The sequence below is a fragment of the Zychaea mexicana genome (genome assembly GCF_025766255.1).
Source record: "Zychaea mexicana strain RSA 1403 chromosome Unknown BDB00scaffold_92, whole genome shotgun sequence".
Classification (NCBI taxonomy): domain Eukaryota; kingdom Fungi; phylum Mucoromycota; class Mucoromycetes; order Mucorales; family Lichtheimiaceae; genus Zychaea; species Zychaea mexicana.
Window position 1 is genome coordinate 16,400 of NW_026516755.1, and position 15,449 is coordinate 31,848.

At 42.7% G+C, this 15,449-nt stretch overlaps 5 protein-coding genes across 5 annotated transcripts; 3 read left to right on the forward strand and 2 right to left on the reverse strand.

Annotated features, from left to right (window-relative positions):
- Window positions 1-2,381: 2,381 nt before the first annotated feature.
- Window positions 2,382-3,093, reverse strand: BDB00DRAFT_876585 (uncharacterized protein; the record flags this gene model as incomplete). Its single annotated transcript, XM_053127495.1, has 4 exons — window positions 2,382-2,432; window positions 2,506-2,694; window positions 2,791-2,940; window positions 3,010-3,093. The coding sequence occupies 4 exons, from the start codon at window positions 3,091-3,093 to the stop codon at window positions 2,382-2,384; spliced, it is 474 nt and encodes a 157-aa protein (XP_052975479.1).
- A 681-nt stretch (window positions 3,094-3,774) lies between these two features.
- BDB00DRAFT_632482 (uncharacterized protein) lies at window positions 3,775-5,552 on the forward strand. The gene is made up of 4 exons (XM_053118095.1): window positions 3,775-4,012; window positions 4,134-4,320; window positions 4,401-4,983; window positions 5,050-5,552. The coding sequence occupies exons 1-4, from the start codon at window positions 4,010-4,012 to the stop codon at window positions 5,324-5,326; spliced, it is 1,050 nt and encodes a 349-aa protein (XP_052975480.1). The 5' UTR covers window positions 3,775-4,009; the 3' UTR covers window positions 5,327-5,552.
- A 5,693-nt stretch (window positions 5,553-11,245) lies between these two features.
- BDB00DRAFT_740332 (uncharacterized protein) lies at window positions 11,246-11,485 on the forward strand (the record flags this gene model as incomplete). Its single annotated transcript, XM_053118447.1, has 1 exon — window positions 11,246-11,485. A coding segment is annotated over one exon (240 nt), but the record flags the coding sequence as incomplete, so codon positions are not given.
- A 1,612-nt stretch (window positions 11,486-13,097) lies between these two features.
- Window positions 13,098-15,092, forward strand: BDB00DRAFT_844377 (uncharacterized protein). The gene has a single exon (XM_053125002.1). It carries the CDS (start codon window positions 13,578-13,580, stop codon window positions 14,670-14,672), a length of 1,095 nt encoding a protein of 364 aa, XP_052975482.1. The 5' UTR covers window positions 13,098-13,577; the 3' UTR covers window positions 14,673-15,092.
- BDB00DRAFT_632546 (uncharacterized protein) lies at window positions 14,766-15,287 on the reverse strand. Its single transcript, XM_053118096.1, has one exon. The coding sequence runs from the start codon at window positions 15,156-15,158 to the stop codon at window positions 14,859-14,861; it is 300 nt and encodes a 99-aa protein (XP_052975483.1). The 5' UTR covers window positions 15,159-15,287; the 3' UTR covers window positions 14,766-14,858.
- Between the last annotated feature and the right edge of the window lie 162 nt (window positions 15,288-15,449).

Genomic DNA, 15,449 nt, shown 5'->3' on the forward strand with positions numbered 1-15,449 from the left:
TCTCAACACGCTGGCCATTATGCTGAAGGCATGTATGTATTATCATGCGTTATACGATACTTGAGAGTAACCGCGAAGACCCAGATGAAGATGAAAGACATGAGAAAGTGAGATGTGAAGGGCCTGTACCACCATTAGTAGTTGAGAGAAGCCTCAAAACGATGAGGAAATTCTTCAACGCTACAGTGAGATCAGTGATGGAAACTGTTCACCATCGATTGAAAAAGATCTCATTGAGCATTTATGGGCTCATCGTGGCAACAGTGTTTAACAAAGTCTTTTTCTTTCTATAAATAACATTATGAAGAAACCGTAATTAGACTTTAAGCAAATGACTTTTTTTATAGAATAAACGTTTATTAGATAGCTTACGCTTCTGCTTTTTCCAGTCTCTCAAGTGCCTGTCTCTTGCGTTTCATAAAATAAGCACGAGAGAGCTCATCCATGCCGTCCAAACTCATACTCATCAATTGATAGTCGGCGAGCTCTCGTTCTAACTCGAATCTTTCTCTGTCGATTCGGCATTGCTCTCGTTGGATAGCCAAGGCTTCGGCGTAGCTTTCTTGGCGTTTACGTTTGAAAGAAGCCTCTTGCTCTTGCTTCTTGGCTTGCTTGCGACCAATTGGACGGGCTTGACCGCCTTCGGCAGGGACACTGTTACCAGTAGACTTCTCTACGTGCCGGACCAGGAACTTTGGTTGATTACGAAGGAGCTTGTAGCAATGGTCAAGCTTGAAGCGATCCTTCTTCGTTGGCGATGTTTGCATAAATAGGTCATTTGCAAGGTCGAGCTATCACAATGTCAATCAATGTAAATATTTGTAATTGTGGTGGTGCTGTGTAGGATAATTGTTTATTTACCAGTGACAATTCATTCTGACCATTTCCGTGTCGTGCTGTGACCTGCGCTAAACAGCCATCCAAGCGAGTTACTTCTCTTTGAATGTCATCCCATCTGCACGACATAGAACCAGGGGTACTTCGGCGGGTTATGTCGCCTCCTTTCGATATGAACTCATCATAAACGTCCTTCCAGAAACCTGGGTCATGGGATTCGGGACCGCTACGCGGATCCGTGCCTTGTGCACTGTTTATAGTCTTATCAACCCAAGCCTTGCACAACAACGTATCTTCTTCAATAGTCCAACCAAGGCCTCTAGTAGAGTAAGTAGTGGGAGTGTCAACGGTAGTACTGTCATCGGTAATGGGATTGTTGATGTCAGACATTTTGTTCAAGATTTCGTTTTAGTTTTTATAGGAAGAAAAACTTTGAAACGCGATCAGCATTGGGGAATAGAGTTTTCAAATTCGGAATTTGGGCACAACCGCCGGAGAGGCTCTTTACTACTGCATTTTCGAAGTACGCTGGATGTTACAATTGTAAAAGGAATCGATTTCGTGATCGTTTGTCATATTTTTCTTTTCATGAACAAGCCATAAGAGTAGCAGCGAGGCATCAAATAATCGTTTCCTCATTGCTGTGTACTGTATCAGTAAGAACGAGGTATCCGAAGGGTGATTCCTCGTTGATACCAACATGAAATGATGCTGAATTCTCGTTTACGTGGGAGCCGATCAATTTGCCGTGCCAGTATGTGAGATTAACGCAAATAACAGCACTTTTCTTATCGTGCACAGCATAAAACTAGCCAGAAACCTCAGGTTTATTATCATATTGCTTTGTATACTGATAAATAAACCATAATCGATCAAGCGACGATAAAACGACATGTTCCCAGTGTACTGAATTTCGACAAGGACAGGCGGCAGAGAGCTTGTGTTTTTTGCTTTGGATGCCGTGTACAGAACATCTGACTTGGTGGAATTTATCCACTCCGTGGGACAATGTATACTTCAAGAACCCACTGTTCGCCTGGCGTATTCATCATTATGCCTACCGGATATTCATGCCCACAAGTACACGCAAATGATCCTGATTGGTCTAGATGCGCTGTAATCCCTCTCTTCTTCGATTTGAGGGCTTGCCAAGTTTCACCTTCGTCAAATTTCCTGGTAGTAATAGAAAAGTAGTATAGACGCAATGCACGCTTCTCTTGCATGTCCTAAAAGATCATTTACCGAGCCCTCATAGTTTATGACTTACTCAGGCTTGACCCACGGACGGTCGACTTCCTCTTGGCCTTCATAGGCGACTTCTTTTGGGTCCTTTGTCTTCGCAAAACGACGTAGTGACAAATTTTCATCCAGCTATGATCTTGGGACCAGACTAAAACAAATGCTCGACATGTTTAACTCCTTAATATAGATAAGTGTTTTACAGCACATAACTAGAAACATACCGCATATATGCACGCAGGACACGCGTCATCTAGGTCACACAGATCTCGATGCTTTTCAAGATTGATCATTAATCTCCCAATCTATGGGAGAGCTTCAGTCAGTCGTTGCTTGAAGGATGCAGGTATTGGAAGCTAAAGGATTAAGAATGTAATCATAGTTAATGCATTTTGTATTTTATCTTTCCATCTATTAAGCCGTTTATACCTTGAAGTGGTATTCTGCTCGAGCCAATTCAGCGATTGCGTGGATTGAGGTACGGCAAATAAAGTGCATGTTATGGAAGCTTCGCGTTTGCTCAGTACGGATAGCGTGCTGCGGATCGGATGATGTTGAAGGGAAAAGGTGACGACGCATCATGACAAGTGGCAGCGAATGTTCGGGGCACTTTTTGCACTAAGTGATCTTGTCAGGCGAATCTTTATTACATATGTTGATGATGTGTCGGTCAGCTTGCTTAGACCTTTCTTTCTTCGTTTTTCTTCTTTAAACTGGCGAACTGCTTTTCTTCGTACCCCACTTGTAAACAGTGGTGATATAGGTCGTCTTCTTTTCTTTGCACCCGCAGGTCAACAAAACATCGTCAGTAGCCTCAAGTGACTGAGGTACAGGGACCTGGACACCATAGCCCTGAATGTATGCCTTAGTGAGAAAAGGCAAAAGATCGGCCTATTTTTTGGCACGTTCGTCTGTTCTCTTCCTTATACGCACGACGAAAGGATTCTCATCGACATTGACCCATTCCTTTTGCTGTGATGTCGGATGGTGTAACCTGAGCCCGCGAATTGGAAGCATTACGTTCAATCAAAGAGGTCGTGTGTGTGTAAGCTTCGTCTTTTCATAGTTGTAGACTACTCCAAAAGTTCTTTTGCGTTGTTCACCGAGTTCAGCACTTGTTTGATAAAGCAGATGGGTAATGAACTACTGGTGGTAAAAGCTACAAATAGCAAGCGTGCACAGGTGCACAATGTAAATCCCGCACGGTGGCGGTGGCGGTTGCGGTTGCGGTTGCTTGTCGAGCTGTTCCTCGACTATCAAAGCCGGCAGCTGGGTATGACTAGGGCCATACGCGTATAAATAGAAAAACACCAAAATCTCTGGTGGTCGGGTATGTTGCTAATAGACAAGAAACGCATCCAATCACAATTTGACGTTTATTGTTTGCCCTCCTTTAGATTTTTTATTGTCAGCTACACGGACAATGGGAGGTCGGGGAACACAAGACCAAACGATAGACATGGTGCCTGTGCTTATTGGGTTAGAGTGTTACAAAGTAGCAAAACTGACAGGTATGATAGTGCGCTAGTAACATCATCGAAAGCCCATAGAAAGAATAGTATGCTCGATCGTTGCATTGGTCCGCTATTGCTGAACAAGAACAACAGCTCTTTTTTAGCGATCCAAGAAGATCACCAAGAGGACCTAAAACCTGTCACGGTCCGCAACAACAGCAACGACTATCATAGTATCGTTTACTCCATACCCTCTCTCTCTCTCTCTCTTTTCTCCATCTACCTTTCACACTCGTTTCTCTTCTATCAACATATAGTCTCGCCTTCCTTTGCGAACACTTTACGAATCAAAGCAATATCGACCACCGCCTGTATATATAACCCAACCGTGTCACTCATCCACGCCCACCGCTCGTTTTTGCTTTTTTTTCTTGGGTTTTTAAGATCTCAAGACAATATATACACCTCTCGAATTCTGAATGGCAAGTGCATATACGCAAAAGAAGTGTTCTTCATTTTCATGCGTACGCGACTAATTGTCGATTAGATCGACATTGACCATTACAAAAACTAATCTGTTTGCGTTGACATTACAATAAACAGTGCTGGAGCTGCTGTTCTTCTTCTGGTCCCAAATGGAAACGAGAAATTGTTCGAGACCACAAGTTCGATTATGTCGACTTGGACGAATTTTATGATCGGTCCTGTTTTGCACGTCTAGGCTATCTATGGGTGTATATCATGATACTCAAGTCCACAGCCGTCTACCTGGCCGATTTATGGACTGCAAGTAAGGAAATGGCTATACGTCATGTTCATATGCCACAAAACACAGACTGATAAGAAGAAACTCATCTAAATCGACGTTAGTCTCACTTTTGGCGCTGGACAACCAAATGTATGCCGAGCCTGTCATTCCGACCGAAACGTCGAAATGGATCTTTTTAGCCTCGATCATTGTCTCGTATCTGCTATTGTTCTGGGACATGGTCAAAACCCGCAAAATCATCCGATCGCGCAACATATCCTTTGCATTCACATCGATCATTGCAAGTCGATACTACAGTATTCGAAAGGGATACAAATACTACTGCCTCTTCCGTAAGATCGACAAACAGCTCGACCCAATCCCCTTTTTCGTGTTTTTCACACTGAAAGGCTGGAAACGTTTGTTTTTGACAGAATCGCCACGTCAGGTGATCAACATTGTCACATTGGTCGCGCTGGTACCAAAATGGATCCAGATTGAAAAGGGTGGCCAAGTCTTGCTGGATAATGAAGCGCTGGGCAAAGACTTGGTGCAGAAAATCATGACGGGGACCATGGCATTTTCGGTCGTTATCTTTGGCATTTCGTTCTTGTTGGTGTGTCTCGCGTTCATCATGTATGTTCCGCTCCTGTGCCATATTCAGGGCAACTTGAAAGAATATTGCTGTCATAAAGTAGACAAGAGGTAATTAGCGAACACCCGGACTTGTAGGAACGAAGAGAAAAATATGCGCTGACGAATAGGAACTAGGATTGCCGAGTTGCTTCGCCGACAAGCTCGTAAACGCACTGCAAAGAATCAACAACAGCAGGCTGGAAGATGGGACGCTCATCACCAACCGCCAACAATAACGTCAAACGCAGTAGAAGCGAAAAACATGATTTATAGCCAACCTGAATACGCCCAATCCGATCAGCTGGGACTGATTGCGCATGCCCAGGTCCAACCCTACTCGCCAACTCCATCGTCAACCTATTCTTCACCCTACTATTATCACCATAACAACAACAACAACAACTATTTCTGATAATCAATGTAAATTATAGCATATCTCTTTTCCCTTTCCTCCCTTCCTCGCTCTTGCCTCTGTTGATTGCTGGTTACCAAAACGCAGGGCAACTTTTTACTAACAACAACTCCATCACCACCATCATCAATTTGTTCATTTCCACCCTTGATGTTATGATAAACGATCTTGCTTTACTGTTCTGATATGTATATCCCAATATTATGCATGCATTATACACTGATGGACCAATTAACGCGTATAACCAGTTTTATACGGGTTCGATATATAATGTACACACACACGTACGACCGCTGCTGCTATTCTTACATATGACAGCTATGATACACTATAAGCTCAGCCTCGTGTCTGTCCTTTACTTCTGCTTATTATCTGCGCATACGATAGTGTTTTATCACTCAGCCTTGTCAATTTTTGTACATGGCTGATGCAGTAGGTATATGTACATAGTACATAGTATGCAGGACACGAGGTGCCGAAACCATAATTCAGTACATACAGAAAAGTAATAACACGGAGCGGACGCCGGTGGTCGGGGGGTTTGAAATGAATCCAACAGAATCGAAAATGTAAGATAATCATTGGGTCGTTTTCATGTGTGCTCCAGCTTTCTTTCCCCAGCCTCTTCACGAACCTCACTATCTTCCTTGGCGATAATATACAAGACGGATCTTTCCATCATGTATGTTACAAAATGATGAGCTTGAGTAAGAATAGTAACAATAAGGAAGCAGTAGAAACAATACTGCTGAGCAGATGAACGGGCTTGGCGAAAACAAGTATTCATGGTATCATAATGAATGAGAGAGAGAGAGTAAATTGTAAGCGATGGAGTAGGGGAGGAGAAGAGGAAGCGGGTCATTATGATATCATTCCCTCAGTTCAATCCTAGTGAATGCTATGTACTATGTACTATATCATCACTGCTGCTACCCCATGCCATCTTCTCGCTATGATATCCATCCATCCAAAAGAATGACAACTAGATAAACTCTCCCCATTTATTATTCTAAACAGCCTATTTTCTGTAGCTAGAGCTATCTATTATCCCTAATAGCAATATAGGCTCGTGTCTTTCTTTTTAAATGGATTTGATAAAAATTATAAAGTTTGTTCTGAATTACATCATTGCAACTAGATCGAGCGTGCAACAACAATTATCACGGCACGTTTTCATGTAAGGATGGTCGTTTTCTACAGCACACTACAGTTCCCTGGCTCCGTGAACAACTTTTTCCTTTGAATTTTGACCACTTTAAGCAACTTGACACGATTTTTACAGGACGTGTTGATGCTTTGATTGTATATATCGAGATTGGCTAGCGTACAGATAAGACGCACAGGGTCTAGAGCAGCAACAGCTTCGCTTAATAATCAGGATCTCACTGTGGAGCAGTAATGACTAGTACATATAGTATCTTGTACACTTGTTGTACAACAAAAAGAAACATATCATAGTATAACGGTCGATTTCTCTCTTTCTCTCTCTCTCTCTCTCTCTCTCTCCTTCTCAGTTTCTAAATGCTACTGCTATGATATTTTGTACATCTTTTCCCCTGCTCCTGCTTCTCGTAATGTTCTTTAATATTCCAGATCTTGAATAAACCTGCTGTCACGTATATATTTCTTCCGGATTGAATACTTGCTCTAGGAGTAACAATGCGACTACACCCTATTGTTACTTGAACGCGTCGGTACGCTCTTTTGAAGTTGTAAATGGCTTACTTAAATTGTATAACAAAGAAACGGATATCGGTTAGAAATGACTCATACGCTCATCCAGTGGAGCTTTTGAAAAAGAAAACATTATTGAGCATCGGCTAATATCGGCCCGAAAGTCTCGACGCATCCACGTGCAATGCATGTATAGGAAAGGGGAAATGACGTCTTTAACTGGCTCTAGGTTCCTTACCGATGAACATGAATAATGCAACCACTGCGTGCCCTTGGTAATGATAATGGTCTTTTTGTTTCAGGAGTTGCTGCTCTTCTTAAAGGCCTCCCACGGACTGTAATCGCGCGAACATAGTTTGTGATCAGACCTGAAAAAGACAACCACCACCTTATCACTACAAATGAAGAATAAATTCTTTCCTCCCCGTTCTCCCTCCCTTCTACATACCGTGCTCCTTCTCCATACACCCCCTGTGATTTCTGTCTTCCCTAAAAAAACACACATACACATATTTTCGCACACGAAAACCATATCGGGTGTTTCCTAGTTTCCGGTCCTTCTGATCACAAATGAAAAAGGAGAAGCCCTAATTCTTCTACTCTGTCACTACAAAGATGCAAAGGGCGTGGGTGATGGGAATTCTAGCTGTGTTACCAACAACATTGCCAAACAATATGGAAACATTGTACACTTTCTATTTCAAAACATTAAAGAAAAAGCATAACAGAATATCATAATAATAGAATGGCAATTTCACTAACCGGTCTCAATTACAGCCCTAATAAAAGAACCCACAACATTGGTAAGTTTTTGGAAGTAAAAAAATAAACTTTTAAAAAACAAAGTTCATGTGACCAGATTGAGCTGCAGCAGCACTTGTCGTTTTTGGGCAAAAGCTTGCGTGTATACTATATAGAGGATGATTATGGCACACATTGGCGTCAAGGGGAACCACTTTACACATACATTCACAGTGAGAATGGAAGGGGTTGCTGTGATACGTAAATCGGCGGATATGGTGGGAAAAAACTAATTTACGATGATAACCAGGACGTATCATCATCAATGACAAGCAACCGTTAATCTACAGAAAACAAAAATGCTTTGTTCTTACAAACCTTGTTGCTGTAGAGACACTGTGTGTGTTACATGTTCCCGGAACCCTCGCCTGCTGCAAGTTCCCGGTTTAATAAAACGTGTCGTCATAAACAATCATGCACTTTATGCTGTATGTCTTCCTTGGCAACAGGCCACCTTGTTGTTTCCTTTTCGAAAAAAAGGCGATGTGGGTATCCCAAGGTGCTATTACTAATGTAATGTGTGCTCTAGATGCTCTTTACTGGAAATACCATCCTTGCTAAACTCTAAAATATATTTGATCCAGGAGAAACAGTGAGAGAAAGAGAGAGACTGCTTAACTTTGGTCATCTTCGCGCTAAACAGTGTTATAAATCAGGCTGGGGTACCGAACAAAGGGGGGGAGGGGTGGACAGAAGACACAGTAGTGGTAGTAGCAATAGTAAGAATGACAAAAACAGTGATGGATGCACCTAAATTGCGATCAACATCATTTAAAGATGAGACAAGAAAGTTTCGTAGAATATGCACATGTAATGATACGACGGTCGCGCAATAGTAGTACGAATAGAACACTAGGTACACCCGCTAAAACTGTAAGAGATAAAACAGCCTGATACACGGTCTTATTGCTTACTAACTGCTGTCGTTTATTAGTCCTTTATTTATAAGCAACAACGTGGCAACACAACGACTACGAACAGATACTTCTGCTGCAGCATAATAGATGCACGTACGTATGTATGTATGTATGTACGTCCGTACGTACGCACACGTAACATTATTCCCTTTTGGAAACACATATTTGCATATCATTTTGTATCGCGATAAAGTTTCTCAAACTTAAGGGACGCGCGAGTCCTAACAAAAATAATAGGGTGTGGCAATATTAACCAGCAGATTGCTCCTTTCAAAGAGCAAAAAAAGTGTGATGAAAGAGTAAATTGAAAGAGCAGAAGCACTCCTAACCAGAAAGGCAAGGGATTCGTTTTTTTGACTCGCATCATCAGAAGCACCTTGTCAAAAAAAAAATTCTAGAGCTGTTGCTGCTACACTACCACTGAGAGTTAATGTATGACGAAGGGCCAAGAAGTGTACCAAATCTTTTTTTTTCGGAAAGGGCAGTGATTCGCCGAGCCGACACACAGGCACACAACAGCAACAACAGTTGTGTGTCGTACTTTTAAATAAATAAAAAGAAGATCGCCTAAATTTAAACCATGCAAAAGATCATTGTGCATATAAGAAAATGTATTTTTGGATTGAAGGTGGGAAGCAGAGGGTGGGGTTGGTGGGTGGGGGGGAGGAAGGACGACTGTGGTTTATCCAAACATGCAGGTCAGTGCATCTTTTCAAACTATTCGGAAACCTAAAATAAGAAAACTCGGTTACAGGCAACATTTACTTCTTGGCGAAGAACGGACACATTTGTTTGACAAGCCCTTCATTGTACATTTACGGTAAATGGCTGAAAACGACTGATTGTGTACCGGCCAAGCAGTAGAACGTTTCACCATTCGCCACATGCAACGTATGACAAAAAGAGCGAGAAAAAGAGACACCCGCCGAGGCTTGCTTCAGCCAATGTGATGCCTTTGGTCGCTGCTGACTTGTATGCAAGCAACTATCAATAACTGGACGTCCGCTTGGCAATAAAGAAGCGCAGCAGTAAGTGAATCAAACAATAACAATAGCAATGGTAGTGGTAGCAGCATTGCTATTGACATTTTTGCATTGCTTAGATACTTGCATCATAGAACCGTTATATTTTTAGAAAAGCTTAGACGTCGCGCAGAAATATCCTGCCCGTCATCTTTTCAGTCTTTAAACACACTCACTTTTTGTTCAATTGTTAAAACTACTGGTAGTGACGCCAATAAGAGATCCATGTCTCTGTTTTTCTGTGAGTTTATCTTTTGTCTGTTCCCCATATTTTTTTCTAGATACCAAAGGGAGCATAGGTACCGCCGGGTGTCCAGATAAGGAAAGTGAAGGGAGCTACAAGGGAATAATAGCAGGAGGCGTTCAGGTGTGGGGGGGGGACAGGGAGGAGAGAAAAGAGAGAGGAGAAAGCTTAGAAATAGAAGGAAGGAAGGTGGGGGATGATGATGATGATGTGGGGCGCTTCTACTTGTGTCACATGAGGCAATGCGCGGTGTAATACTCTCTACCCAAACTGCTGCTACATAAACTCACGCACATAGTACATGCTGCACTAACACACATCTACAAAACACACACACACACACATCATACCCTAAAAATAAATCCAGTTGCATATTGCACTGCTGGCCCAAAAATGCATATAAAAGAAGCTCAATTTCCTTTGTCTTTCGTCGATCTTGGCCCCTTCTATTTTACGCGCTTTTTCGGCTTTATTTTTATTACTTGTTCTTCTTCTTTCTACATTTGACATGCAAACCTACTACGAAGTATCAGATTACCCTTTCTACCCTACTCCTGCTGACGATGAAAACAACATGCTTATGCAGCAGCTACAACAGCAGCAATCATTCATATTGCCCGATCAGGCAATCGATTACTTTTCATCACCGCCAGCGATAGTGACATCCCCGGTCGTCGTCGATGATGACACCATCACCACTTGTTCTTCTTCTTTTATGCAGCAGCAGCAACAACAACAACAACAACAATGCTATTATCCAAGCCCCACTTATTCCGTTTCTCCAACTGATTCCACCTTTATGTCAGCATCTTCCAGCGATGGCACCTTTGGTTTCCTGGAAGATCCCTTGTATATGCCCACAACTACTACTGCAGCAATGGCTGATCACCACAGCAGCAATATGACTACTACATCGTCTATTACCTCTTCTACTACGACCCCTATCGACGATTTTTCATTTACATTTGAAGATATCACTACTACTATTACTGCTGCTACACCAGCCGCAACAGCAGCAGTACCAGCAGCCAATGTACCATTGCTCCAAACGCCGCCCCCAGCGCCAGCATGCTATCAGCAGCAGCCATCACCACGACAACAACGAACACGGAAACCTAGCAACAAGGTTACCAAGAAACAACGCAGCAGCAAAAAGACTACCACTGCCACAAAAGTTTCACAACAACAACAACAACAACAAAGCAAGACTGCCTTGTCCAAAACTTGCTCAGTATCATCATCATCATCATCATGTAGTAACATGTACAACTGCCAATTTCCTGGCTGTGGCAAGTCCTTCACTCGTCCATACAACCTTACATCACATATGCGCACCCACACATCTGAACGGCCTTATGCGTGTCAACATTGCGGTCGACGATTTGCACGACAACACGATCGAAACCGCCACGAGAAACTGCATTGGAACATCAAACCTTATGTCTGCTCCAACTGTAGCAAACCTTTTGCTCGCATGGATGCATTGAATCGCCATCTCAAGGTTGAAAATGGCTGCGGCTCAATTGTGGCGGCCATTGCTGCGGCAGCTGCAGCTGCAGCCCGTGCTAGTAGTAGTAGTAGTAGTAATACTACTAGTGCCACCACCACAAACAACACGGCATCGCCATCATCATCATCTTTGGCAACACCACCTTCTTCATACTCTACAACATGGACTTTACAACATGACGAACAACAGCAACACTATTTCCCTCCTCATCTTTCTCATTATCAACATCAACATTACCATCCTACTACTACTACAGCTCTTCTCCTTTAACGGATGATATTCCTTAAGATTATACATTTCAACAGCGAAACAAAGAAGCTGCCTATTTCTTCTTTTGCTTATATACTCTTCTTCTTTCTTCCTCTATAACATATTTTCAACCGCTCCTTTACTATCTTTTTTTTGTAGCTGTATATTCTTTCGTCTTCTTCTTTACTAGTGTACATATTATCATTTTATTCCTTCTTCTTTTACCTTACGTATGAAAAAAACCAACAGTTCTCTCTTAAAAATCGCACAACACACATGAAAAAAAAACAAGTTGTTTTCCCTCTCTCTCTCTCTCTCTCTCTCTCTCTCTCTCTCTGTCTTTATTTCTTTCTTATAACCCTCTTTTATACATATACAAATCAAAATTGCTTTTTCTTTGAAGTGTAAAACAATTCCATGGCTTCTTGAACAATAAAAAAAAGAATAAACATATTCTCAAAGCACGAGCAACATTGCAATTCTATACGTTTATTATATATTACAAGGCATATTTCCTAAATGTTCTTTACTATTTTCGCCAAGCCGGGGCATGCTTTTCCTATCTAATGTGTAAGTACAAGTTTCGATCTGCATGGTTCGGAAATGTTAATAGCGCGCACCAGCACACAGCTCATCAGCAGGACTCACTCGTTGTTCTTTTCATCTTCCTTACATCATACTACAGCTCTAGCCTGTAGAAGAAAATAACCATGCATTAGAGTGGGACCCGCTCAAATTATTTCCCACTCACTAGAGGTTGAGCCGTCTTTCCTTGGTGCATTTATATATGTACATGCTCGGTGACACCAAAGACGGCTAATGTGATATACCATCGACTCTATGTTCTGGAGGATATGTCAATATAGTAGGCAAACTTATTGATCAGAAAGCAAGTGGATTTACATTTTCCAGATACAGTAATCAAAGCATAAGAACAATAAACCCATTGAAACAAACGTGCTGCTGCGGTCGAAATCGATCTGATACAGCGGGAGTGCTTGTCATTGGCTGATTTTCCCTTTCCCTTTGAAATTTATAAAAGCTTTCTCTTGGGCCGAAACCATACATGAGTATCACTTTTGATTCGCTGTGTATGCTATTGGTACAAATGAAATTCGGCAGGAAGTTACCGTAAAATACAGCCAATGAGATTCATTCTGCTTGAACCAATCTGCATGGCAACCCCCCTCCTCCTCCGTGCTTGTCGGAGACAAAATAAATTTAGTGGCTTGGGGATAATGAATTTGTGTGTGTGTGTGTGTGTATGTTGTATGTGGGGAGTCAGTAATTTCGGCTGGGGGCAAAGCCAGGTTTTAGTGCGTGGCCTTTCTCTCTCTGTCCTCTTGTCTTTCTTCTTTTTGTTTCCAACAACTGCCCACTATAACTCGTTGAAAACTCTGAACATGTTCCTATAATCTCTTCCTAATTCCATCTTGACCATTTTGCCTGTGCTTTCTCTCTCTCTCTCTCTCTCTCTTTCTTCTTCTTTTTTCTCTTGCCCATTCCACGTTCTGCATTTGCAACACTCAGCGTCACTGTTCCCCAACCTCCCCCACAACTGTACATAACTCCATTTATTTCTTCCTTCTTTATATTAGCACATTGCACCCTCCACTCCTATACACAACCACACACAGCTCTCTCATATATATATATACACATACACCACATTATAAAAACGCACTTCAAAAAAAACCGCCCTTTAACAACTGCAATTAGCAACCTACATTTTAACATAAATACCTTTCTATATAAAGCCCTTCTACCCCGCACTTTATAATTTGCCACAAACAACGACCAAAGAACAAAAAAAAAAAATCAAGAACAAACAAACATGGCCCAAACTTTGCAGAACAAGCAGCAGCAACAGCAACTCCCATCATCAAAAACATCAACAACAACAACAATTGAAAGACCACGACAGCTAAAAAAACCATTGACTTTACCAACGCTGGACGATATGGAAGAAGAACAGCAAAAGAGACAGCAGCGCTGGTCTAGAAAGGGAATAGCGTCCCCACCATTGCTGACGCCCGAGAGCAACCGTGACGATGATCCATTCGCAGGAATGACTACGGGCGTCAACTATCAGCAAGAAATCGAACGACTCAAGTCGCTGGTGCCCAAAGTCGATGGAAAGAAAGGGGGACGTCGGCCAAGATCGGTGGGTGCCATCGAGCGCAAACTGAAGCCTATCGTGTCACCAACAGGAGGGGCTATCACCACAGCCTTGGCAGCAGTAGCCGCTGCAGCTGCTGCTTCGAACAATAGTAATACAAACAACAGTAGCAGCAACAGTGGCAGTAGTAACAGACGTGCATCGCCACCAGCACATCATCAGCGACCATCGACGACTGAAACAACGCCTTCTTCGTCGCCATACTACGATGCAAACTCGCGCGTCACAAGCCCCTCGCTGTCGACCCCGCGGTCTCTTTCGCCTGTGCAATCCGACTATACTTCAATGACGATTCCTCCGGTGCCCGAGGAAGATGAGGAGCAGCAGCAACAGCAGCATCAGCAGCCGCCGCAACAACAGTCGTCGGTGATCACCGAAGAGGAAAAGACGCGGTTTTTGCAGTTCATGCGTAGCTGGACAGGTGGCTGGAAGGGGTGGGAACGCAATGACGAGGAGGACGAGGAGGACCAAGTGGACGGACATTATAGCGGAATGGAGTCTGTGCGGAGTGGCGGGTCGCTTTGGGCGGAACAGCTGCCTTGGACAAAGCAGAACAACCATTCAAGTCGTCTTCGCCGTTGTTCTTGGCAAGAAGGCCCTCGTTCTCGCACCCATCATCATCATCATCATCAACTTCATCATCAGTACCACCACACGGATCATCGTCCATTGGCCGTGACTCTTCCCGACCGCAAGTTCGACATATCGATGCGGTCTGAACCGTGCACGCCGTTGCTTGCGCCGAGGTAAAGAGGCGACCACCATCCCATCTATCCATCTACCCCATAACGAATCAAGAATCCCATCTTGTTCAACATCCACATATCTCGCACCTGCTCACATTTGTCACCATTAAATAACACACACACTACATCTTCGCTACTACATTTATTCTATATACACAACAATGCACACTACAAAAAAGGAATCCCCCTTTTATATCATCTTCTTCCTCTTTCCACATATAACAACAACAACAACAACACTTGCATCCCTCCAGCTATAAACAACCCTTTCTCCTCCCTTGTCCCTGCTCAGCATTTCCCTATTGTCTACTCTTATTATTATTATTATTATTCCTAGTTCATTTCCATAAAACGTCTTTCTTCTTATACAAACAACAGAGCATGTTAATGACAGAATTGCATCGTTGCACAGAAAGAGAGAAAGAGAAAGAGAGAGAGCTATCACTAATTGTTGTGTCGTAAAACAGCCAGCTGTATAGTAGTAGTACATACCGATTGCCAAACAGGACTAACTCGACATGCTCGCTCTTTCCCGCGTATAAGCTGCAGTGAAACCAGCCAAAGAAGAGTTACACACACGTGTCTGTTCTTAATAAAATTCCAAAATAGGTAATCACCATGGGTGAAATGTGAAAAAACAATCTCATGTCTGTGTCTGCACATATCGAAAGGGGGGGGGGTTCCTGAGATAATTAACAGTCAAACACACGATCGGATCAAACATGTCATTTATCAAGTCGCGAGCGACTACTTTTAAACTTCAGGCCAATCCCATTCATAT